Raw genomic sequence first — 27,614 nt, 5'->3', positions numbered from 1 at the left:
GATCATTTCAAGCTTTTATTTCTTTGCACATAACTTTTTCTTGTAAATTTGAGTTGCCAGTGAAATCCATTTGAGCAAGCAAGAGGGGAAGTGGAATTTGCAATTCAAAGTGCGGCCCCTGAAATGTAAAGTTTGTTCCCCAAAACCAGTTTTTTTTTTTTTGTATCCTCTCTCTTACATGAGAATCACTTATTGTAAACTCATTTGACCATTTCCCACACAGCCTTTGTGATTAAACCTGTGTAAGTATGTTGACTTGGACATAGTTACTGTTATGTATTCTTTGGTCGCAATGGGTTTGGTTAATTAGTTGTAGTTTTAAGAGAGCGAAACGGTATAGCTCTATCATTTTTCCTGATTGAGCTGTATTGAGTTCTTCTTTGTGGACATAGGCCTGTGCATGACAAAACAAAAAAGGCCACAAATGACATTTTATTTAATTCAGATGACTCTGTTGCGTTTTGTTTCTACAGCAATAGCTACAAATCAAGTTACCCTCTGCCTCTACTTGCTGATCCGAAGCAAGATTTCCTTTCATCTAATATCATCATCGGTGTTGAAAATCTGATCCAGGAACCGCTCCTTCGAGGGCATCTTTTCCCTGGAGACGGAGGTGTTACTTGGCTTCCAGCGACGAATGCGGCTTTGGCCAAGCTTATGCGGCCCACCTCCCCCTTGGCTGGTGCTCCCGTGCCCCTCTGCCAAGAAATTAGGGCCCCAGCGCTACACTCTCTCCTCAACGCTAGGTAGCATGTTACACTGACATAGCAGATTGACCTGCCATCTCCGCCGCGGCTATTCACAAAAGGCTGTAATGGATGGCGCACACAGGGTAACTCTCACTTTGGAATTGAAAGTGGTTGGAGTGCGCTCAACGTGATGGTTTGGGCTTGTAAAGCGGCGTCGGGGCTGGGGTGTCGGACTGTGATTTCTCTGGTCAGAGCATTGAAAAAGAAGCGCACTCCAAAGCATAATGTACTGTCGAGGTAAAGGACTCGACGTAAAACTGGCACTGTAGTGGTTATGTAGTAGTGTATAAACTTACCTTTTTTGTTTCCTGTAGTCAAGTGATATGTACAAATGTTTCCACTAAATGCATCAACTATTTCTGATGAAAGACTGAGGCTGGTTCTCAGACCCAGATTACTCCAGGACTAAAATGCATGTTCAAAGCCCTTTCCAGATACATTTGCCATTAAGGCCAGGACTAGGCACTGGGTCAGGGATACCGGCCATCAATGTCTGATTTTGTTTTTGGTCTTTGTCTAACATTTGCAGACAGTTGCATAAGTACAGTAACTATGTGTTGATGGTAGGTTTGTGTCTTGCAGGAAAGTCCAATGTCACAGCTAAAGAGGCAGTGTCCAGATGGACAGGTAAGTCAACTGAAAGACAAACCTGACTAACACACACACGAACAGGCCACCAGACTGTATGGACATTACACTGGGTTGGATGATTCAACATGGTGTAGGCAAAGGCCCCACACATTCACCATTACTGGCCATTTTCACACACACACACACACACGTTTTTCTTCCCCTGACCTTTTTTTTGAGTCGTGTAGGAAAAGGCACATCCATTACAAAGTGGTATTTCTCTGGGAATCCCATTCTGTGATGACAAAGCTTCTTTTTTTTTTGCCTTCACTGAAAACGCAGTACCTACTAACTAACTGCAGCCCTAAGCACTCCCCATTGTGGCCCATGTAAACTCCCAGCATACCCTGCACAGGCTCCCTGTGCACTACGTGACCCCCGGCAGTAACCTGGGGTGACCAGTGACCTCAGGGTGATTATGTTCGTGGGGAGGGACTACAGGGAGTTAGGGGCTACTAGGTGGAGTTTAGTGAGGAGCAGGGTTAGTATTTACATACCAATTATCGTGTTGCAGTGGATAACTCGCCTTTAATTTACGGCCTTTCACACTTGGTGAACACACAGGCTTTCCCTTTCACTATCGCGCACACACACACCCCAGGGATCACACCACCACCCACTCTGTAAATAGTGACATTGCATGATGTTAGCGAGTGAATGTTATCCGGCCTGGGTTTATTGTACAAGTCACTTGAAGGTGCAATTAGACCTATCCATTGATCCCATGGAGTGAAAGTGCTCTGCTAACCTTCTCATAAAGGATCAAGTTTTACTCACAACAAATCTCTATTTGGTAACATTGATGTCAGAATTGTTTAAATGTGACTTAAATTATTTTTGTTCTGTTTGAATAATGCGACGCATCGGAGTGAGAACACAACAATATGCGGTGATCCAATTGTTCTAATTTGACTTTTGTGAGTCAAATTAATTTAATTTCAGTCAGTTTTTAACGAATGAGATCAGTAAGAAACATGAGTTGTTTTATAAAGTAGTTTTCTAATCATTGAATTTTTGTCTCCAGATAACGTCTTTGCCATCAAGTCGTGGGCCAAGAGGAATTTTGGTTTCGATGACGGACGCATCGATAAAGCCTTCGGGATACCTGAAGACTTAGATTACATTGACTGACTGCATGATCTGTAATTTCTATTGTTTTTGTTAATTGAGTGACAGTCATTGCACACATTGCAACGCAAGTCAGACATGTTACTTAAATCCACGCAGGCAAGCCCCTCAAAAACAGCCTTGTGCTTTTCGTAGTTGACTTGGAGCAGCTTCCATTTTGACGTTCGCTCATGGCCCTCGCAGGTGCAAATGCTGCTTCTGTGGCACTTGAGAAGGCGCTGTGCCCTGTAAATGTGCTTTATAGTTTCGTGGCTCTGTAGACTCGAGACAGGATTTCAGGTTTTGTTGTTGAAAACATGATGGATGATTTGTTTGAATGGAGAAGTCAAAGTCTTTGTTATATTTTCATAACTGTTGTCTTTCCACAGGCCTACATGTACCTTAATTGATTTCATATGCCTTGAATTTCCAAGCAACAGGGTGAATGCATCACCTTTCATTTTCTGTCAACTGGAATGTGGCGAAAACCTCTCAAACATAAAGGGCAGCACTTTTCTATTGTACTCTGGGATTTATTCCAACGTGGTAAGAGCAGAAGGTGTATTGTAGTTGTGATTGGTTCAGAATTATTTTGTGCTTTTGCTGACTTTAAGTTTTGAATGTTTTTGTCAAACTGCACAAACAATGGGTAGAATTGCTGTGCTCATGGCGTTGACTCCAGATGCCATTGTACTATTAGGGGTGAAATATCAACCGATTTGTTCAAAATTAAAGTATCCACACAGATCATACCTACCTCTTCAGGTTGTTCAAACTGTACATGGATTGTCACTGTAATTATTTACTGCTGTAACCTTGTGCATGTTCTTCAAAATGTTCAATGTATTCCTAATTCCATGCTCCCATTACAGCAGATTCAGCATTATTGTACATAGGGAAAGGGGGCCATCTAGTCAGTTGTAAAACTGAATGCATTCTTCTGAAAACTGTCTTCCGCATTTAACCAAATACCTCTGAATCAGAGGCGTGTAGGGGGTTGCTTTATTGACATCCATGTAATCAGTGCCTGGGGAGCAGTTGTTGTGGGAGGTTAATTGCCGTGCTCAGGGGCAGAACGGTAGATTGTTACCATGGCGGCTCTTGAGATTTGATCCAGCAACCTTTCGATTACCAGCCAGGCTCCTGCCGCCCAGTAGGACCTGCTGCTACAAATATACTAATACTTTAATGAACAAAAATATAAAACGCAACATGTAGTGTTACTTACATGAGCTGAAATAAAAGATCCCAGAAATGTTCCATACACATAAAAAGCTTTTTTCCCTCCAATTTTGTGCATACATTTGTTGACATTTCTCCTTTGCTAAAATAATCCATCCACCTGACAGGTGTGGCATATCAAGAAGCTGATTAAACAGCATGATCATTGCAAAAGTACACCTTGTGCTGGGGACAATAAAATGGCACTCTAAAATGTGTAGTTTTGTCACACAACACAATGCCACAGATGTGTAGTTCCACAGGGAGCGTGCAATTGGCATGCTGACTGCGAGAATGTCCACCAGAGCTGTTGCCAGTGAATGTAATGTTCATATCTCTACCATAAGCTGCCTCCAATGTCGCTTTAGATAATTTGGCAGTACGTCCAACTGACCTCACAACCGCAGACCATGTGTAACCACACCAGCCCAGGACCTCTACCCGGGGGATCGTCTGAGACCAGCCAACTGGACAACTGATGAAACAGGAGTATTTCTGTATGTAATAAAGCCCTTTTGTGGAGAAAATATAATTCAGCTTGGGTGGGCCTATGCGCGCCTACACCCACCCATTGCTGCACACCTGCCCAAGTCATGTGAAATCCATAGATTAGGTGCCTAATGACTATTTCAATTGACTGTTTCCTTAAATTAACTAACTCAGTAAAATTATTGCATGTTCCATTTACTTTTGTTCAGTACACTTTACCTGAACCCAGTGGGCAGATATTATTTCAAGCATAACATACCTAGTCTAAACATGTTAAGCCTAAACGTTTGAACAATGACACCCACCACGGAGAGTATGTGTGATATTTGTGTGTGAACCTGCTTAGCCTGTCCATTCTGATGCATGAGGTTGACCTGAATGTCTGCACCAAAAAAAACTGTTCACCGACTTTTAAGTATGCAACTAATTGTCTACCAACCATTGTTGCTAACCTAACACTGGCCTACGGCACATGGCCTGTTTCAATGTTGAACTTGAATACCAATGTCCTTTATAACTAGTAACTAGCTAGTATTTGATAAAGTGCAAGAAATGTGAATGGGTTCTCGTGGCATAATTTGAGTTTGCAGGAACTTCAGATGTTCTAGCACTATGGATATGGCAGTTTGATTATTCTATATGGGAACCACATGATGGAATCTCCCTTAACCTTTGGAGTGATGACGTTATTGACTTTGTTCGTGATCCTTTGATTGGCACAATGTTTTTCAACCTCAGTAGTAGTTGGGTAGTATAGGCAATTTAAAAACATTGGGTCCACAAGCACATCATCAGAACCTAGATTTGACAGTTGTTTGCCAGCGCGGAGAAGCAAAAAAAAACGAAATAGAATGTTTCCCACAAACTTTGTTCTCTGCAAGATTTACTTGCGCATAGGACTGGCCACGCGATATTCCCATGAGTTTTTATAATTTGTTGCGTTTAGTTCGTCATGTTCTGGTCAGGCTCATTGTGCCAAAATCAGCCAACGGAGGCGGGCAGATGAATGCAACCGCTTGGCTGTAGTCGGCGCATACTTTCCACCCTCACAGCGAGAAAGAGGGCGAGGGTTGAGGAACAGAACAGAACAGAACAGGGTGGGAGAGTTTGCGAGACGGGAGAGAAAGAGAAAAGCCAAGCGTAGCACAAGGCAGGCTGCTAGATGAACAGGGCAGCATGGCGGGGGTACGGGAGTTCCAACAAGGCAGCCGCTGTCACAGAACAACGTGGATTAATGTTATACTCGGAATTCTACCGCTACTTTTGCCCTGCGTACAGCATGGAGGGGCTCAATTACAAGGTCTGGAGAAGTACATTTTCCCCCCTTCAATAATTAATCACCCATTGCGAAAATGTCGGCGAGAACTGCCCGTAACGTAACAGCTAACGTTACTGAGTTGACAGTGAAGACAAGTCGCTGTGCGAAAACGGGAACGCTATTGCAACCATCGTATTGTGGATTAAAAACGATAGTGTCGAATATGTTGGATGTATGCAAGACATGTAGCTAACGTTATTCACTTATAAGGGCTAAGACTTATTTTATTTAGTATTTTTTTAAATAAATTATATATCAGTGGCCAGTTTCCTGTGCTGGTTCATGCAAGCTATAACGTTGTTTCAGTGAAGTGTCGCGTTTACAGTAGCTAGCTAACTTAGCTACAATGGAACTTCGTTTAATTATTGTTAGCAAGCCGAATGCCATTGCTTTGACTTTGTGTTTTAAATGTTATTGATGATGTTATACATGTATAGCTCGGCTTTTATAAACGTTAAAGCTATGTGTTTACAAGCTAACCTAAAACCAAGCTAGCCAGTTAATAATAATAATAATAATAATTTGGCGGGTGCTTATTGGCCTATTTAACACATGTACAAGTGTGTATTAATACGAATGTGTGAATTGACAATGTGATTTCTTGCATATCCCAACTCTCCCTGAGACCCCCTCGGGGAGTGGGATCACGGACAGTTGAATACACACCTTTGTCAGTCATGCATTTGCCCAAGTTTATGCTAAACGTTGACAAACAACCGTTTGCGCTGTCCACGCTCCACGGTAATACACTGGGGTAAAGCATTTTTATCTAGACAGTATTTCTTTAACCGCTATCTGATGTGTTTGACAGCGAGTTTCTTGTTCTTGTTTTTTCAAGCTTTTCGTTGTTTACCTATTTCCCCCTCTCTTCCTCCCACCAAGCCCTGAGTCAAATGTCCAGCGTGGTCGAGGTTTGGCAAGCTGAGGATGCTGACCCAGTAGTCCCGACTCAGGTAAATTCAGTACCCAATTTATTGAGCTGGCATAAACCTTAGTTGCAGATTACATAAAGACAGCCAGCCATTTACACAACATTTCAAAAGTTTGGGGTCACTTAGAAATGTCCTTGTTTTTTAAAGAAAAGCACATTTTTGTCCATTAAAATAACATCAAATGAATAAGAAATAAAATGTAGACATTGTTAATGTTGTAAATTACTATTGTTGCTGGAAACAGCTGGTTTTTAATGGAATATCTGCATAGGTGTACAGAGGCCCATTATCAGCAACCATCACTCCTGTGCAAAACACCAGTCTCAACTTCAACGGTGAAGAGGTGACTCTGGGTTCCTCTGTCCAGTGTCTGTGTTCTTTTGTCCATCTGAATTTTTTTATTGGTCAGTCTGAGATATTTATTTTTCTTTGCAACTCTGCCTAGAAGGCCAGCATCCCAGAGTCACCTCTTCACTGTTGACATTGAGACTGGTGTTTTGTGGGTACTATTTAATGAACCTGCCAGTTGAGGACTTGTTTGTTTCTCAAACTAGACACTAATGTACTTGTCCTCTTGCTCAGTTGTGCACCGGGGCCTCCCACTCTTCCTATTCTGGTTAGATTCAGTTTGCGCTGTTCTGTGAAGGGAGTAGTACATAACGTTGTATGAGATCTTCAGTTTCTTGTCATTTTCTCACATGGAATAGCCTTCATTTCTCAGAACAAGAATAGACTGATGAATTTCCCCCCCCCAAAATGTTTTGTTTCTGGCCATTTCGAGCCTGTAATCAAACCCACAAATGCTGATGCTCCAGATACTCAACTAGTCGAAAGAAAGCCAGTTAGTTGTATTGCTTCTTTAATCAGGACAATTGTTTTCAGCTGTGCTAACATAATTGCAAAAGGGTTTTCTAATGATCAATTCGCCTTTTAAAATGATAAGCTAACACAACGTGCCATTGGAACACAGGAGTGATGGTTGCTGATAATTGGCCTCTATACGCCTATGTAGATATTCCATTTTCTTTTTTAAAATCAGCCGTTTCCAGCTACAATAGTCACTTACTACATTCAAAGTCTACACTTTATTTCTGATCAATTTAATGTTATTTAAATGGACAAAAAAAAAAGCTTTTCTTTAAAAAACAAGGACATTTCTTAGTGACACCAAACTTTTGAACTGTAGTGAAAATTTCTTCACACAAAGCCCACCACCTGCATGGGTATATCACCCTGTTGTTTGGCTCCCGTTTGGACCTGCCTTGGAGCGCAATCATATCAAGGAGATTAGTTTGCTGCTGCTACATTGTATCACATTTGTGTATTCTCTAATTCGTCAAACTGTTCATTGTTGTTATATTTTGTGAAGTCAGCTAAACGTGTTTGTTTGAAACGTGAGGATTTATGGTTGAAGCGAGGAGTCCAAATGGAGGCGGGAAGAACTTGCCAAGGATACCTGGCATGTGGCCTGCCCTGTTACTTGTCTGAAGTGTGCAATAAGAGTGTGTCCGTGAACAGCAGAGCTAAGCCCTGTCTGAAATATCTACATTTCATACATATCTAACACATTTTATTTAGCGGAATAGAAGCCCGTGAAATGCTTGTTTAAGGGCGTGTCTGACAAATATGATTTAATTTGAACTCCATCTCATATATCTAGCATTACTATGCTACAGAGAAAATAACCTAGCTATTCAAATCAATGAAGTTGGCTAAATAGATGCAAATATGATTTAATTTGCCTGCATTACTGGCACTATGATGCAATAGTTTCATGATGACACCTCACAAACTTCCCAAATTTCAAGTAATGAGTTGTGTCAGTGCTGCGATGTGCTTTGCATTTTGGCCAAGTCTGCATTGTATGCTGCGGCTGTTATGTTTGACTAGTTATGTAATCCAGGAACACACTACAGTTTTTGTTTTACTGATTGTCAGTGAAGCTATGACGGACTGTCACATTAATACCTGCAGACAACAGAGGCTTCTTTTAATTGAAACTAGGATCAAATATATTTGAAAAGCTTTCAAATACCTGGTCGTTTAGGTTGTGTACACCTCTTGACAGTTGGCACAGAACTGAAACATTATGCTTTCAATTGTTTGATGGAAAGTAGAATTTGACTAGTTCCATTTTTATGTAGAAATTGTGTCCATTTCAGAGCTTTATGCTGGCATATAATATGACTTAAATTGGAACGTCTTTTTTTGTGGGGGGGGGGGGGGGGTTGTATTCCCGCCAAAAAAAGGTGTACTGGGCATCGCAATTTACTTAGGTGTACATCTGCTCAGTGCAAAGGGGAACCAAGTTCATTCTGCCAGGGTTGCAAATTATTGGGACCTGTTGATAGCAAGTTAAAGTTACTGACCGAATGCTGAAATTGTTTACATTCCTCAGTATTTGTCAGGCTCAGGTAGGCAGGGCTGTGCTGTGAATGGACTAGCTGTGTCTCAGGTTTATGGGAAATGTTTGCAGTGATTTCTTACGTATTCTGCCTGCACTTGGCTGTGTTCACCTAAGCAAAACGTTTCTTATTAAATAAGTCCAGGTAGTCCTTCCCTATTTCAGTTTATTTTCTTCCGTTTGGTGCCTAATGTACACAGTCCAGGTTTAAGTTTGTTGTTGTTGGGTGGAAGATGTTAGCAGCTCACTGAGGTGATTCGGTGCAAAGATATTACGACTTGTTTTAGCCACGCCACAAAAGAACACTCCCTCTGTTAAGCATAACTGGTTGATCTAGGTGTCGACAATTACAATGGAATAGTCAAATCGATTTTTTTTATCGGGATGGTTGTTCAACCAATTCTGTGCATTTTGAGGAGTGCAAATTGGTCCCAAAAAATAGATTTCACATAATTGTAACATTGTCATAAAGAGCACGTGTTTAACTTCATTTACACGTTTTCCCATATCAAGAGGTTAAATAAATGACTATAGTCAGTGCCTATTATGTGCCAAATAAAGTTACATGGTTGACTGTAACAGGGTTGATGATTTCATCTTAAATCAGCCAGAAATCCCCTTGTGATGGGGAATGGAAGCGTGTTGTATGCAACAGGGAGTGGCAATTGAATGCAAGCTTCAAACATTTAACTGTTAAAACAATTCCAGCCTCTATGGGTATCAGGGTTGACGTGTTATGTGTTATGCTCGACACGGTCAGTTTTCAACGAGAAAATGCCCAAAAAGAGTAGAAACCTCTTAACTGTTAAATATTATACTTTAAAAAAAAAAAATCTATAAAAGACATTGACATTCCTTGTACTGTTGAATGGATGGCACATTTTAGAGGACAAAACAAAACTTAACTCATACACAATAAAACTTAGGTGCTGCACTCAAATCAAAAATAAATATTGAGTGGAGTGCAGCACAGAGAAGCAGCAGATTATCAACCCAGTTATGAAGCGGGACGAGACTATTTATCCAGTATCGGCTGACATATTTTGTGAAACATTGGACTTCTATTGGAGGTATTGTATCGAATCTTTTCCATATGCATTACATTCCCTAAATCCCGTAACCACATTTCAAAGGTAGGTGCAGTCTCCAATTTCCAAAATTGCAAAATGAGCCTTTTGGCTAATAGAGCACAAAGACAGACAGCCTTCCCTTCCTGGTTATTCCCATCAACTGAGCGATCAATGGGTCTGGGGCTATAACTCTATCAAAGTTTTTTGATAGAGAGCCCAGTAAGCATGTAATTTAGGACATGTCCAAATTAAGTTGGTCAACGTCCCCTCATCCTGCTTGCACCTCTCACACAGTGGTGAGGTGTCTGGGAATATTGTATGCAGTTTCACTTTTGAGTAACGTAACCTGTGTATCACCTTAAACGGTACAAGGTTGTCTGGCATTCACTGAACTGTGGTTTATATTCCTGAGAGCTTCTACCCAGTCCTCATCTGAGATTTCTGAACCAAGTTCCTGCTCCCAAGCCCTTTTACAGTGTCTGTAGATACCTCTATGTGGGCCTGTAGCACATCATAAAGTCTAGAGACCGACCCTTTTGAATGAGGTTTGACAAGGATAAGGCTATCTAATGTAGGATTATTTGGCTTAATGCCATACTGTGGGATATGTGTCCTTAAGAAATAGTTGATTTAGAGGTATCTGAAAAAAATGTTGTTGGCATGTCAAACTTATTACACTGTAATTGTTGATGAAGCTAACTGACCATCAATGTATAATTGTTGCGAGCCCCTTCTCCCGCCACTGTGAAAACACACCAGGTCTACTCTGTGCCCGGTCACTATGTGGCATTTCTTATTTTTGAGCAAATTGTTGCTGTCATACCAAACTCAAAAGAAAAACATCCCTCCGTGCAGGAGCTTGTCATGCCACCTGTATTAAAAGTGATCATAAAACAGACCCCACACACCCCCTCCCGTCCCATTACTGAGTGACTTGCCCAAACAAAGCACTCATTGACTAACGCACAAACCGTTGTTCCGGCTTTGTCTAGGCACCCTAACTAGTCATCTATAGATGCTCTGCATATAAACTAATATTATATAACACTTAACTCTCACGTTATGGGGTGAGTGGTGCTAAAACATGATAGGCTAAACAATGCTATAAGCAATAACATCTCACCCATCATTGTAAGTCCCAATTTCTGATTGAAAAGACATAGGCAGGAAATTCAAACACATTCCTGGCCTGTATTTGGCCACTTAGCCGGTTGACACTGCAGTTCTGTATCCTCAGCCAGGGAGCATGCTTGACAAGAACAGGTCAGACTCTTTTGGGTTGTTAAATGTACGTGTTGATCCCATCAACTGTCACCTTAGACCGGGCTGGGAAGAGGAATCCATATCGGATGTTGGCCACCCTCGACCCTGCATTTCTTGCGCAACTCTTTCATACTCTTTCTGTTGGTTCCTCACCTCCAAAGTAAGATCTGGGTAGAAAGACAACCTGGTAGTTGTAGTTAAGGGGGAACCTTTGACTAGCCAGCTTGAGGATGAGATCCCTGGTCTGGGGATAGTTCAGCCGAACGAAGAATGGCCTTGTCGCGCCCTTGGCTGGTTTCGTTGCCAGTGATCTAGTCATTTTTTAATGTTGTGTACTGTTACTTTATGTCCTGTAGCCTGGCCTCGTGATCAACTGTCGTCTGCTCGATCTCATGCACCCTGCCCTTAGTTGCCTTCACAGTTAAAGTCCAAGTCCAAATACTCTTTGAGATATCAGCCAACCTTGTGTCCACCTTCTTGCTTAGTAAGTTTATAGCAGCCAGTAGGTTGGAGTAGGTTCTTTGGGGAGCTCTTGGGAGCTAGCATCTTCAGCTAACACCTCATGGGTCGGCGATGTTGAAATTGGTTCGTTGTCTATCTCATCCAAATGATCTTGTTTAGCGCCCCCTTTTTTGGTGCCTTTTTCGCTTTGTCATATTGCCAGACAATGTTTGAAGTTATAGGTGGCGAGAGGCTAAGATAAGTATAGCACGCTCTCTCGCGCCCCCAGCTCAGTTTCTGTATTTACTCATTGATTTGACTATTCATGTTTTTTTGTTTATTTTAAGGAATAGTTCACCATATTAAAACAAGTTTATTTCACGTAAGAGGGTTGAGCTTAAAATGAGGGACAAATGTAAATGAATCATTAATCAAATTAAGTAAATAATCTTCAGAAAGGACCTCGTCAAAGCAGCAAAATAACTAAGGCTTTACAATGATGGTAAAAACTTGGTGAAATGTTGGGGTTAAGTGGGTTAAACTCTTCTTAGAAGCCAGCGTGTATTTATTAAGGATCCCCATCTACTGCTGCCTAGGGGGTCCAGCAATATTAAGGCAGTTACATAAAATTAAGTGATAATGCCAGAGAAGCCGGTGTTTGGAGGATATATTGGCACGGGTGTTAGGCCCGTAACGGATGTATTCAGAACCCTTAACTTTTTCAAAATGTTGTTACGTTACAGCAGTATTCTAAAATAGATTAAGTTGTTTTCCCTCATCAATCTAAAAAATGGAAATATCTCATTTACATAAGTATTCAGACCCTTTTCAGTACTTTGTTGAAGTACACTACCATTCAAAAGTTTGGTCACTTAAATGTTTCTTTTTTTTAAGCCATTTTTTTTGTCCATTTAAATAACATAAAATTGATCAGAAATACAGTGTAGACATTGTTCATGTTGTAAATTACTATTGTAGCTGGAAACGGCAGATTTTTAATGGAATATCTTCGTAGGCGTACAGAGGCCCATTATCAGCAACCATCACTCCTGTGTTCCAATGGCACATAGTGTTAGCTAATCCAAGTTTATCATTTTAAAAGGCTAACTGACCCTTTTGCAATTATGTTAGCACAGCTGAAAACGGTTGTGCTGATTTAAAGAAGCAATAGTTGAGTATCTGGAGCATCAGCATTTGTGGGTTTGATTACAGGCTCAAAATGGCCAGAAATAAAGACCTTTCTTCTGAAACTCGTCAGTCTATTCTTGTTCTGAGAAATTAAGACTATTCCATGTGAGAAATTGCCAAGAAACTGAAGATCTTACAATGCTGTGTACTACTCCCTTCACAGAACAGTGCGAACTGGCTCTAACCAGAATAGAAATGAGTGGGAGGCCCCGGTGCACAACTGAGCAAGAGGACAAGTACATTAGTGTCTAGTTTGAGAAACGGACGCATGACAAGTCCTCAACTGGCAGCTTCATTAAATAGTATTCTCAAAACACCCGTCTCCATGTCAACAGTGAAGAGGTGGGATGCTGGCCTTCTAGGTAGAATTGCAAAGAAAAGGCCATATCGCAGACTGGCCAATAAAAAGAAAAGATGGGCAAAAGAACAGACACTGGACAGAGGAAGATTGGAAGAAAGTGTTATGGACAGACAAATTTAAGTTTTCGGTGTTCAGATCACAAGAAGAACATTGTTGAGATGCAGAAAAAATGAAAAGATGCTGGAGGAGTGCTTGATGCTATCTGTCAAGCATGGTGGAGGCAATGTAATGGTCTGGGGGTGTTTTGGTGGTGGTAAAGTGGGAGATTTGTACAGGGCAAAAGGGATCTTAAAGAAGGAAGGCTATCATTCCATTTTGCAACACCATGCCATATCCTGTGGATGGCGCTTAATTGGGGCCAATTTCCTCCTACAACAGGACAATGACCCAAAGCACAGCTCCAAAGTATGCAAGAACAATTTAGGGAAGAAGCATTCCATTATTCTGTCTATAATGGAGCGGCCAGCACAGTCACCGGATCTCAACCCTATTGCGCTGTTGTGGGAGCAGCTTGACCGTATGGTACGTAAGGAGTGCCCATCAAGCCAACACAACTTGTGGGCGGTGCTTCAGGAAGCATGGGGTGACATCTCTTCAGATTACCTCAATAAATTGACAACTAGAATGCCAAAGGTCTGCAAGGCTGTAATTGCTGCAAATGGAGGATTCTTTGAAGGACGCAATTATTTATAACCTTGCCAACGTCTTGACTATATTTCCTATTCATTTTGCAACTCATTTAATGGAAAACAAGGACATTTCTAAGTGACCCCAAACTTTTGAATGGTAGTGTACATTTTGGCAGTGACCACAGCCTCAAGTCTTCTTGGGTATGACACTACAAGCTTGGCACACCTGTATTTGGGGAGTTTCTCCCATTATTCTCAAGCTCTCAGGTTGGATGGGGAGCGTTACTGCACAGCTATTTTCAGGTCTCTCCAGAGATGTTAGATCGGGTTCAAATCCGGGCTCTGGCTGGGCCACTGAAGGACATTGAGACTTGTCCAGAAGCCACTCCTGCGTTGTCTTGGTTGTGTGCTTAGGGTCATTGTCCTGTTGGAAGGTGAACCTTCATCAGTCTGAGGTCCTGAGCGCTCTGGAGCAGGTTTTCACCAAGGATCTTTCTGTACTTTGCTCCTTTCAACTTTCCCTCTCCTGACTAGTCTCCCAGTCACTGAAAAACATCCAAACAGCATGATGCTACCACCACCATGCTTCACCGTAGTGATGGTGCTAGGTTTCCCCTAGATGTGACGCTTGTCATTCAGGCGAAAGAGTTCAATGGTTTCTTCAGACCAGAGAATCTTGTTTAGTCCTTTAGGTGCCTTTTAGCAAACTCCAAGTGGGCTGTCATTTGCCTTTTACTGAGGAGTGGCTTCCATCTGGCCACTCTACAATAAAGGCCTGATTGGTGGAGTGCTGCAGAGATGTTTGTCCTTCTGGAAGATTCTCCCATCTTTACAGAGGAACTCTGGAGCTCTGTCAGAGTGACCATCGGGTTCTTGGTCACCTCCCTGACTAAGGCCCTTTTCCCCCGATCGCTCAGTTTGGCTAGATGGTCAGCTCTAGGAAGAGCTGCTGTTCCAAACCTTTTCAATTTAAGAATGATGGATGCCACTGTTCTTGGGGACCTTCAATGCTGCAGAAATGTTTCGGTACCCTTCCCCAGATCTGTGCCTCGGCACATTTCTGTCTCGGAGCTCTACAGACAATTCCTTCGACTTCATTGATTGGTTTTTGCTCTGACATATATTGTGAACTTTGGGACCTTACATAGACAGGTGTGTGTCTTTCCAAATAATGTCCAATGAGTTGAATTTACCACGTGTGGACTCCCAATTTGTATAAACATCTCAAGGATGATCAATGGAAACAGGATGCACCTGAGCTCAATTTTGTAGACTCATAGCAAAGAGTCTGAATACTCATCTAAATAAGGTTTCAAATTTTTTTTTTTTTGTAAAAAATGTGCGAACATTTCTTAACCCGTTTTCGCTTTGTCATTATGGATGGGGTATTGTGTGTAGATTGAGGGGAAAAGTATTTAATCCATTTCAGAATAAGGCTAATGGAACAAAATGTGGAAAAAGTCGAGGGGTCTTAGTAGTTTCCAAATGCACTGTATATCCTCCAAACACCAGCTTCGAGGGCATTATCACCTTCATACAATGGATTACCAACATATTCAAATAATGATTGACTTATTTTAATTAACATTATTTAGATTAATTTATGCATACTTCTTCTTTCCACGACATATAGACCCGGCACACCCGTTTGATTGTTTCGGTTGCTAGAGACACGACCCCAGTCATTCTTTCTAAATGTTCCATTGCCGTACTGGCTGGCAATGTTCTTATCCCTTGTTTGCTAGCTGGCTAACTTAGTCATGTCAAATAATTCAGCCAGAATAACAACAGTAGCTGGATTTGCATTTGTTTAACCTCTTAGATGTAATGGTCCCATATTTGGGAGCCTATTATTCAGTTCAGTCTGGTATGAGAGCGGTAGCCCCTATCTGCAAAAGCAGGGCGTCTGTGGAAAGCTGATTATCTTGGCTATTGATTGCTGCCTTCAAAATCTTTGACTTCCTACCATATATGGGCATACTTATATGTAAGGGCAGGCCGAGCCAATGACATTATTTCAAGATGGCTGCTACCTACATTCTGGTTAGCGTTATGAAGCATAAATAAGGAATACGTTGAAACACACCGAAAGCCGGGACTCCACACATCATGAGGATACATTATTTGTCTGCCTGTGACCTACCGTTATTGATTACCAGCGCCAAGAGTCAAAATGTTGACAGCAAACATCTTACAAGGTAAGCTTTGATTTAGTCTGTGTTTTAGCTGTAGTTACTTGGGGGGCATCAAGTTAATCCTTAGGTTGGTAGGACCAAATCTAGCCTATTGCCAATGTTATCTGATTATGTATGACTTAATGGCAAAATCTAATATCCACAGAGTGACTATCTTTGCACATCAAAAATATGTTGCCGCCTGCTTAGGCGCCGTAGGCATCCATTACCCAGGGGATTGGCTACAACGTCACCTTGACAGTCTTGTAGCCAATGAGATAAGCTTTCCAGGGATCTGCAGTTGACCTGAGTTGGACAAAGCAAGGCGTAAAACCTTTTATGTGTAATGCGAAATATTGCTACCTGGCTCAAGAGACGAGACTCCCGAGCACGCTACATTACATTATAAACAGATTTCATTGCTTGATCATAAACGATGGCTTCTCAAAGGTGAAAAAACAACTAAATATCGAACAGGAACCTAAAAAGGCAGCTATGAATACGTTTTTAGTTTCTATTTTTTTTATTGAACCTTTTATTTAACTAGGAAAATTAACAGATTCTTATTGACAATGATTGCCTACACCGGCCAAACCCAGACAACGCTGGGCTAATTGTGCGCCGTCCTATGGGACTCCCAATCATGGCCGGTTGTGATACAGCCTGGATTCGAACCATGGTGTCTGTAGTGATGCCTTTAGCACTGAGATGCATTGCCTTAGACTCCTATATAAATAACTTCACAGATCTTCATTGTAAAGGGTTTAAACACTATTTCCCATGCTTTGTCAATGAACCATAAACAATTAATGAACATGCACCTGTAGAACGGTCGTTAAGACTAACAGCTTACAGGCGGTAGGCAATTAAGGTCAGAGTTAAGAAAACTTAGGACACTAAAGAGGCCTTTCTACTGACTCAGAAAAACAAAAAGAAAGATGCCCAGGGTCCCTGCTCATCTGAATGAACATGCCTTAGGCATACTGCAAGGAGGCATGAGGACTGAGGATGTGGCCAGGGCAATAAATTGCAATAAATAAATGCAATGTCCGTGCTGTGAGACGCCTAAGACAGCGTTATAGGGAGACAGGACGGACAGCTTGTCATCCTCGCAGTGGCAGACCAAGTGTAACAACACCTGCGCAGGATCGGTACATCCGAACATCACACCTGCGGGACAGGTATAAGATGGCAACAACAACTGCCCGAGTTACACCAGGAACGCACAATTCCCTCCACCAGTGCTCAGACTGTCCGCAATAGGCTGAGAGAGGCTGGACTGAGGGCTTGTAGGCCTGTTGTAAGGCAGGTCCTCACCAGACATCACCGGCAACAACGTCGCCTATGGTCACAAACCCACCGTTGCTGGACCAGACAGGACTGGAAAAAAGTGCTCTTCACTGACAAGTCGTGCTTTTGTTTCACCAGAGGTGATGGTCGGATTCACGTTTATCGTGGCCTGTACTCTGGAGTGGGATCGATTTTGGAGGTGGGGGGTCCGTCATGGTCAGAGGCGGTCTGTCACAGCATCATCGGACTGAGCTTTTTGTCATTGCAGGCAATCTAAACTCTGTGTGTTCCAGGGAAGACATCCTCCTCCCTCATGTGGTAGCCTTCCTGCAGGCTCATCCTGACATGACCCTCCAGCATGACCAGCCATGCAGCCATACTGCTTGTTCTCTGTGTGATTTCCTGCAAGACAGGAATGTCAGTGTTCTGCTATGGCCAGTAAAGAGCCCGGATCTCAATCCTATTGAGCATGTCTGGGACCTGTTGAATCGGAGGGTGAGGGCTAGGGCCATTCCCCCCCCCCCAGAAATGTCCTGGAACTTGCAGGTACCTTGGTGGAAGAGTGTGGTAACATATCACAGCAAGAACTGGGAAATCTGGTGTATTCCATGAGGAGGAGAGATGATGCTTAATGCAGCTGGTGGCCACACCAGATACTGTTACTTTTGATTAATTCACTTTGTTCATTATTACACATTATTACATTTCTGTTATTCACATGTTTGTGGAACCTGTTCATATCTCAGTTGTTGATTCTTGTTATGTTCATACAAATATTTAAACATGTTAAGTTTGCTGAAAATAAACTCAGGACGTCGGAGTCGGACTCATCTGAGGAGCGATTTGGACAACATTTAAACTTTAAACTTCTAGAAGGATTGGCTCCATTTAAGATCTGTAAGTAAATCATTTTCATTACTTTATATCGCTAATTTACTATATATTTTGTTTTATAAGTTGTCTGCTTTTTGTGCTTTGGATTTAGTTTATAGGCTTATGTCATTTCAATGTTATATAATTCCAAAGTAGTTATTGTCTTTCATATTAGTTTGTTTTCTTTCATCCTTGTATCTTTGGAGAGGCCACTGAACTCTCACCGCCATTGGTTATTTGTGGTGTTACTGTTTGCATTGTGTGTGTGCTTCACACCTATGTGCATCACTCTACAGATAAGGTTTAGGCTTGGTGTTTTTACTTTACAGTAATGTCATTTTATACATTTTAGTCAACTGTAATTCTGTGTCTTATAACAATATCTTTATTTTATTCACCACAGAATGGAGGATGCAGATAATTTGGATGATGAAGTTTGGGAGCCACCCCTCCCCAAGCAAGCACCCCGCCGGTCAAGGTATTCAATCCCCCCCACTGCTACGGCCATCACCCCATCTGATGGTTCTACATCCACCACTCAACAGAGGCCCCACTCCTCTTCAACCACCCCCACTGCAGTTTCAATCACCACGCCTGATGGTTCTACATACACTTTTCATAGGCCTTTTGAAAAAGAAAATAGGATGAATGGTGCCACAAGCCCCTAACAGAATAATTTCCCCCAAAACCAAGGCAAACGACATGACAAAGACATCGGCGAGGGGGACCATACATTGGATCAAGACTAACAAGCTGCTTTTGTGAAATGGAAGGACACTAGCTAAGTAACCATGCTCACCACACAGCATAAGGCATTCAATAATGACCATGTCTCATGGAGGGTGAAAAATGCCAATGGGGCATGGGTGAGGAAGAATGTCCCCCTTTCTGTGAAGGACTACAATTCCAGCATGGGGGGTGTCGACATATCTAATGCTCTGATAGGCTACGACCAGGACCTCCACAAGACCAGGAAGTGGTCAAAGATGATTTTTTTCACTTTGTGGACATAGCTACAGTAAATGCTTTCATTCTCCGAAAGCAGGTGGCCAAAGCAAAAGGTCACACCCCTCTCACCCAGTTCCGAGTGCAGCTGGTGTTGGAAATTGCAGAATTGGAGGCCTAAAGCAACCTCACAACCATCACAAGTCCCCCTACTTGAAGTGAGCGCCACTATCCAACACGCATGCCAAAAGACAAAAGAACTCCAAACGTTGCATAAAACACGGGGGGAGGTTGAAATGCCACATCTTCTGTCTGAAATGCCAGTTTTCCTTTTGTTTCCTGGCAGAAAGGGACTGCTTCAAAGACTATCATGACATGCACAAGACAAGCTACAGTGAAAGTGAAATCTAATCATCTACACCTGGGATGGAAAAGGAACACGAATGCCATTTTTGTAAATAGTTCAGCTTATTTTTATTTTTGCACCTCTTTTAGTGAAGGACACGTGTATCCAAGTTTGTTTGATAAGACATTTTAAAAAATTAAGTATATATTTTAATATTTTTGTAAATAGTTCATTTGTATGTGGGACCAATACATTGGATATGCATAGGGTAAACGTTCAGGAACTTTGGAGATGTTGAAAAAACACTTGGATATCCCCTGTATGTCCCCTGACACCACCATGTTTGAGAGAGGTTGGTGTTGTAGAAATTCGTTTTTTATAGTGAACAATAGGCACTTCCAGTGAGCAAAAACAGTGCAATTAACCACATTTGGAGACTTTGGAGAGGTTGAAAGGACACTTTAATGTACCCTGGATTCCCCATAACACCACCACACTGTTTGAGTGAAATTGTTTTTACACTGAACAAATAGCATTTAGGGATTGCAAATATGTAATAGCACTGGAATTATATAATTTAGACATATGCCACTTTGGAGAGGTTTAGGGACACATGACCAAAAGTCCCGTGACCACACTTACTAAAACATCTGCCCATTTCTAGTTGTTAGGTCTATCAATCCCATTTTTTTCTGATATTGTTCACATGTTGTGGAAGCCATCTGATGTGTTTCCAGCTCTGGGCATCAATAATTCACTTATTGCTTGTCAATGAAAGATGACTTTCAAAATACAAAAACCAAAAAAGGTTATTTTGTGTGCTTGTTCTTGTTTATTCTGAATTTACCTATCTCCTGATCATTTCTTTATATTTATATTTTATATTTTTATTTGGCATGTCAGAATCATGAAATTCCACATGAATAGCAGTTACTTTTGGGTATGTCTATTTAGGTGGAAATCTACATTTTTAATTTTACATTTCAAGAGGTTAAGCTGTTTTCTAGTGACATTTATTTGGATACATCGATAACAATGAGCTAATGAGGTGAATTCGGCTGGCATTGAAAATGTGTTCTCTCGAAAGGACACTGATGTTCAGAGGTGCAAGCCAACAACATAGCTAACACAATCACTTCAAAAATGATGCCAGCTGATTTATGATTTCAACTGGCTGAGAAACGCTGCCTGCCTGTCTCGTCCCGACACCTTCATTACTGGAGATCGAATGTGATTGAAAATGTCGGAGAGACAGACACCAAGGTTTATACGAGTCTCTGCTGTTAGAAAACCACATGTTACACGGAACCCAAACCGGCTACGCGTGTGCGCCATCGTGCATACATTTATTTTGTCCCCCCACACCAAACGCGATCACGACACGCAGGTTAAAATGTCAAAACAAACTGAACCAATTACATTAATTTGGGCATTAAACAGCATTAAACATGTATGGCAATTTAGCTAGCTAGTTTGCACTTGCTAGCTAATTTGTCCTATTTAGGTAGCTTGCTGTTGCTAGCTAATTTGTCCTGGGATATAAACATTGAGTTATTTTACCTGAAATGAATCCACACAAAAAGGTCAACCGTATTGTTTCTAGTCATCTTTCCTCCTTCCAGGCTTTTTCTTCTCTGGACATTATATTGCGATTGGCAACTTTCATAAATGAGGTGCATTACCGCCACTGACCTCGTTCATCTTTCAGTCACCCACGTGGGTATAACCAATGGGGAAATGGCACGTGGTTACCTGCTTCTATAAACCAATGAGGAGATGGGAGAGGCAGGACTTGCAGCACGATCTGTGTCAGAAATACAACTGACTTCTATTTTAGTCCTTGGTAATACAGACGCGAGCGAGCAGTGTGGGTGCAATAATTGAATAATATAGATTTATACATTTATTTTGCATAGTCAGCCTATTAGTCTAAATGAAATGTTAGTTAGATGTAGTGGAGATCAAGTTTATAAATTGCCTTGCTGGGCTGATGAGAGAGAAGGTTGATTGCGCAATCAGATGGAATAGAGAAATTAGGCATTTTAACGTCATAGATTTAGCCGGTGGTAACTTGTGGAATAGACACTGTCTGGAATGCGGTTTTAACCCATCAGCATTTAGGATTAGACCCACCCGTTTTAAACCTATTTCATTTTACTTGTACAACCAGTGTGTGTGTCCTCGGGCCACTACTCTACTACCACATATCTACAACACACAATCCATATGTACTTGTGTGTAGAGTGCATGTGTTAGTATGTGTATGCGGACTGCAAGGGGTGCACGGATTGCAAGTCTGATTTATTCAATTCTCCATGTCTATAGTAAAGGGAACTTCAATTTAATATAACAGGCTTAAATTAAACTATTTCTACTTAAAATGTCAGATGGGCGCAAAATGCACATTTCATGGACCTATCTATTAACTGTTGTAAGATCTTCTCTTAATGGGAAGGAAATACTCCTGTTTCCCTGTTAGCTTTTATGCCTAAATGCGCTGATGTCCAAACTGGTTTTACAATAGATAGGCCTAGACTAAGTCTTCCATTGGAATTGTTGTAACATCGCAGTTCAAGATGAGTCAACTAGGTCTGTCTCTTTGGCTGTGTTTAGATAAGCAGCCTAATTCAGATTTTTTTCTTCTCTCCACAAAGTGGTCTTTTGACGAATCAGCTCTGAAAAAGATCTGACTTAAAAAGATCTGATGTGATTGGTCAAAAGTCCAATTAGTGGAAAAAAACTCAGACTTGGGTTGACTGTGAGCACAACCCCAAATAACAATCAATCACAATTTCCATACTTTGTAAAATGTTTAAATTGAGTTTGATCCATGAGTGACTAGGGCTATATGCATACAATGTCATAGATAGATTAACCTACACTAAAGCACCCTGCCCTTCAACTACACTGAACAAAAATGCAACAATTTCAAAGATTTTTACTAAGTTAAAGTTCATATAAGGAAATCAGTCACTTGAAATAAATAAATTAGGCTATAGTCTATGGATTTCACATGACTGGGAATACAGATATGCATCTGTTGGTCACAGATACCTTAAAATAAATTGCCTAACAATGGGCCTCGGGATCTCGTCACGGTATCTCTGTGCATTCAAATTGCCATAGATAAAATGCAAATGTGTTTGTTGTCCGTAGCTTATGCTTGCCCATACCATAACTCCACTGCCACCATGTTCACAACTTTGACATCAGCAAACCGTTCGCCCACACAACACCATACACGTTGTCTGCGGTTGTGAGGCCAGTTGGACGTACTGCCAAATTCTCCAAAACAAATATTAAATTCTCTAGCAACAGCTCATGGGACATTCCTGCAGTCAGCATTGTGTGAAAAACCTGCACATTTTAGTGGCGGTTGATTTTAGTGGTGTCCCCAGCACAAGGTACACCTGTGTAATGATCATGCTTTTTAATCAGCTTCTTGATATGCCTGTCATGTGGATGGATTATCTTGGCAAAGAAGAAATGCTCACTAACAGGGATGTAAACAAATTTGTGTACTAAATTTGAGAGAAATAAGCTTTTTGTGCATATGGAACATTTCTGGGATCTTTTATTTCAGCCCACCCACTTACATTTATATATTGTTTTATACACTGCTGCTACTCGCTGTTTTATCTAAACATAGTCACTTTACCCCTACCTACATGTACCAATTACCTCGACTAAACTGTACCCCCACACATTGACTCGGCACTGGTACCCCCAGTTTATAGCATTGTTACTTTTTATTTTATTTTCTACTTTAGTTTTTTTAGGAAATATTTTGTAAACTCTATTCTTGAACTGCATTGTTGGTTAAGGGTTTATAAGTAAGCATTTCATGTTAAGGTCTACGCATGTGTCAAATACAATTTGATTTGATTGCCTGGTCAAGGCTTTCAATTATTGACCCCTAGGCATGCATGAAGACCCACGTTGCAGTGAACAAAGGCCCTATCAACAAACTGCACCTAAATTAACCCATATACACTAATGTAGCCTAGATACAAAATAATTGCATAGGTTGGCCTATAAGCACTATGGAAGTACCTTCTCCTTTCCCTCTGATAAGCATGATGAAATTTAGTTATTTTTACCATATACACTGAGTGTACAAAACATAACACCTGCTCTTTCCATGGCATAGACTGACCAGGTGAAAGCTATGATCCTTTATTGATGTCACTTTTTAAATTCACTTCAATCAGTGTAGATGAAGGGGAGAAGACAGGTTAAAGAATAATTTAAGCCTTGAGGCATATGTGCCATTGAGGATGAATGGACAAAACAAAATATTTTAGTGCCTTTGAACGGGGTATGGTAGTAGGTGCCAGGTTCACCAGTTTGTGTCAAGAACTGCAACGCTGCTGGGTTTTTCACGCTCGACAGTTTCCCGTGTGTATCAATGGTCCACCACCCCAAAAGGCATCCAGCCAACTTGACACAACTGTGGGAAACATTGGAGTTAACATGGGACAAGCATCCCTGTGGAACGCTTTCGACACCTTGTAGAGTCCATGCCCCAACGAATTAAGAGAAAAAGTTTCTGATGGCAAAAGGGGGGGCTGCAACTCAACATTCGGGAGGTGTTCCTAATGTTTGTTATACCCATTGTATATATTGCATATACCTATCCTATCCTTTTAGATTTACTCAGTGTCTAGAGATATATGGACTATGGGTAGTGTCAGGACAGGGCCTGTCAATCAACACAATGCCCTTGCACACACAAGATTTGCATCAGGAGGACATACAATAGTCATCTATGACCTCTTGCGCACACCTGGTCCTGCTGGTTATGGAGTGGCTACTGAAATGAAATTTCAAAATGTTAGGTATATGATCACACTGGTAATATACTGGGGAGCCATTTCCAGCCAATCAGAATGGGTTTTTCCCCCACAAAATAGCTTTATTCCAGACAGAAATACTTCTCAGCACAACCCCTAACGCCCCCACCCCTCAGACGATCTCGCCTGTGAGGAAGCCAGTTGTGGAGTTCCTGGGCTGGCGTGGTTACACGTGATCTACGGTTGTGAGGCCAGTTGGACGTACTGCCAAATTCTCTAAAACATAAGCTATATGTTAGAGAAATGAACATTCAATTCTCTGGCAACAGCTCTGGTGGACATTCCTGCAGTCAGCATGCCAATCGCACGCTCTCTCAAAACTCAAGACATCTGCAGCATTGTGTCGTGACACAACTGCGCATTTTTAAAGTGGACTTTTATTGTCCCCAGCACAAGGTGCACCTGTGTCATGACCATGCTGTTAAATCAGCTTCTTGATATGCCACACCTGTTAGGTGGATGGATTATCTTGGCTAAGGAAAAATGCTCACTAACAGTGATGTAAACAAATTTGTGCACAACATTTGAGAGAGATATGCTTTTTGTTGCGTATGGATCTTTTTATTTACTGAACTGATAGCCTGCATCTGAAGGTCAGTCTGAGGGGAGGGATGGAGCATCGGTGAGGCTGCCTGTCACCCGACCCACCATCTCCATGCTGAGAAAAGGGAAAACTGTCTTCCAGCTGATAGCAAAACAAACTTAAGTTGCACTGCATTACTTCTGCATCATGCACCAATTCATGTTGTTACTCCTATGACCAGAGAAAGTGAAATTTTCCTCAATATTAAAAAAGACAAGCCGCAAATAATAATAATAAACTTATCGAAAAACTTTGCTATAGTTATTCATTGCAGCTGCAGTGCTGGTTGTAGGCTAGCATTTTATGGCTTATGAAACTGTTGAACAGTGCTGAATAACAACTTAAAAACAGCAGCTCTTTGCGTTATTCGTTGAGTCTCTAGTCATGGTTTTGAAATCTCACATTATCAACTTTGCTGTCAGAGGCTTCTTTTTACAGTCTATGGTGCGAGGAAACTGCAGACACGATCTGAGCTATCTAATTGGCCAGCAGTAGGTCTATAGGTGCACTTGATTTGATCTGTGCCTGCCCGGTAGGCAGAGTTCTACCTTAAGACACATTAAATGGTTCAAAATGAGAACACTTTGCCTTCCCGGCGCTATGGCTGCTGAATCAAGTGCACCTACCGTCACCAGCACAAAAAAATAATAATAGGAACGCAAGGCTTTATCGTTGGGTTTTTACATAAGAACATAATGTACCCATCTACCTGCTTTGAGCGTCAGTCTTGTCATAATGGGCCACCATTAAACTTAGGCGCATTTAGAAAGCTGGTCATTTTATTTTTTATTTTTTCATACTGAATTCCTTTTATCCAAAACAGAAATGTTTTAAGCGTACAAACTTAGACGGCAGCTAATTTGTTGATACATTTGGATTTATGTAAGCCTAACACTTGATGTTATATTTGTCCATTGTTTATTCATGATCAAATGCTGAAATACTAATGCACTGAAATATACATTTGCACTTTAATACAATATACTCAATATAGAAACGATTAGGCTAAACTGTAATTATAAGACAAATATACATTCTTTAACCTTTATGTCTTGATGTAGTTGTTTTGTAATTTAGTTGCTTTGTTTGCTTGTCTACGTAGGTGGAAGAGCGCAGCAAAGACAGTCTTCCACTGGAAGAGAGGTAAGATCTTCTAATCCCTGATATCCCTTGGCGACCAGAATCCAACATCCTTGTTATGTTACTCATTTGTTTTACTCACACAACACACAACAATCACAGGTGAGAAAAATTGCAGAGAAATAATATCCCGCCATCATCAGAAAGGATTTGCTACGAGTGGAGAGAACAGTCCACTTTCAGCGAGAATTAAGAACAGAATATTAAAATGTAGGTAAGTTAGAACTATGGAAACAAACCACTGCAGCAGTAAGCAGTTTAATCGAAGCTCGGACTATGACAGGTGTGCATCTTTCAGATGAGAGAACCAAAGTGGGCAGAAGACAGAAAATTGGGGGTGGTGTGCAGAGTGGAATAAGATGTCATTAAATCATGCATCATTTTGACTTGTCACACACATTCACATACACTGTAATGTGTAGCCTACACGTATTCCGATGCATTTATATTGTATCTATGTTGTGTGCATTTATTAATTGTGTACTGAAGGCTATGCCTAGCCTAGATGTTGTGTTAGATACTCGAGTTTCAGAGGGGGTTCTAAGAGGCCCTTATTGGGGCCTTTTCAATATGGTGTGGCGTTTACGTTGGTATGAGTGTGGGTGCGTGAACACGAGTAGGAGAGTGGGGAGAGAGCGAAAGAGCGGCACAGTACTGCATTCCAGACACATTTTAGTACTCCTTTAAAGAAAATGCAGTAGAGGTCCATCTGACAAGACTTTTTTGTTTCACTCCAGAATGGGCAGTGTCTCCTTTCTTATCGAATAGAACGTTGATATGCTATACATCTTGAAGGCAGTTAAATGTGTTCTTGTTACATGAAAGACTGGAAGCATAGATGCCAATAGCTCATTTGAAGTGTTGACCATGGTGCTGCGTTTTAAGATAACAAAATTAACTGGCTTGGCAATGACTGAAGGAGTGAGGACATGGACTAGTCTCCTAACTAACATTCCACATTCAAGCACATTGATACTGTTAGTATAGGCCTATTTTGTGTTTTCTGGTTAGCCATCGCACTAGTGACTAGAGAATGACATTACAAGAGTTGACGACAAGTCTGAACTGGGACTACTTTTGCTATCAAAATTCTTCTTCTAGAGTTCTTTCTGATCTAACATATAGCTGGGATTGTCATGGCAGCCACTGCTGGCAAGCTGCGTACTGCTGGTTAGTGTCAGCTTCTTCTAAAAGCCCCCTGACAGTCAAGAAACAGAGCCCTGAGTCTCCTGTGTGTACTCAACTTGTCACTGTGGAACTGTAAGTGACTCCAGTTGCTTGCTCACAACGCCCTAAAATAAATGATTGTTTTGTATGGCATTTGATTTATTTTTATTTAACCTTTATTTAACTAGGCAAGTCAGTTAAGAACAAATTGTTTTTTACAATGACTGCCTACCCCGGACAAACCTGAACGACGCTGGGCCAATTGTGCGCCGCCCTACGGGACTCCCAATCACGGCTGGATGTGATACAGCCTGGATTCAAACCAGGGACTGTAGTGACGCCTGTTGCACTGAGAGCAGTGCCTTAGCTGGTAAAGCTCCTGAGTGGTGCAGCAGTCTAACACGTAGCTAATCTAGCCTACAACTTAGGCAGTTGCCTATA

General features: G+C 41.4%; 2 protein-coding genes across 12 annotated transcripts in view; both read left to right on the top strand.

Moving 5' to 3' along the window:
* Positions 1-3,266, top strand: part of LOC109894198 (meiotic nuclear division protein 1 homolog) — a 32,893-nt gene extending 29,627 nt beyond the window's left edge. For all 4 annotated transcript variants that reach the window (XM_020487486.2, XM_031828500.1, XM_020487484.2 and 1 more), the window contains 2 exons: positions 1,332-1,376; positions 2,404-3,266. In XM_020487486.2, coding sequence (XP_020343075.1) covers positions 1,332-1,376; positions 2,404-2,510 — 152 coding nt within the window. In that variant the 3' untranslated portion in view covers positions 2,511-3,266. The remainder of the gene's footprint in view (positions 1-1,331; positions 1,377-2,403) is intronic.
* A 1,888-nt stretch (positions 3,267-5,154) lies between these two features.
* Positions 5,155-27,614, top strand: part of LOC109894197 (transmembrane protein 131-like) — a 109,199-nt gene continuing 86,739 nt past the window's right edge. For 7 of the 8 annotated variants that reach the window (XM_031828499.1, XM_031828497.1, XM_031828498.1 and 4 more), the window contains exons 1-3: positions 5,155-5,496; positions 6,397-6,467; positions 25,969-26,009. In XM_031828499.1, coding sequence (XP_031684359.1) covers positions 5,373-5,496; positions 6,397-6,467; positions 25,969-26,009 — 236 coding nt within the window. In that variant the 5' untranslated portion in view covers positions 5,155-5,372. Of the gene's footprint in view, positions 5,497-5,540; positions 6,256-6,396; positions 6,468-25,968; positions 26,010-27,614 lie in introns of those variants that run through there. The other variant, XM_020487483.2, reaches the window with a different exon arrangement.

The sequence above is a fragment of the Oncorhynchus kisutch genome, linkage group LG7, assembly GCF_002021735.2.
Source record: "Oncorhynchus kisutch isolate 150728-3 linkage group LG7, Okis_V2, whole genome shotgun sequence".
Taxonomy (NCBI): Eukaryota; Metazoa; Chordata; class Actinopteri; order Salmoniformes; family Salmonidae; genus Oncorhynchus; species Oncorhynchus kisutch.
This window is presented reverse-complemented; position numbering and strand designations above follow the sequence as displayed.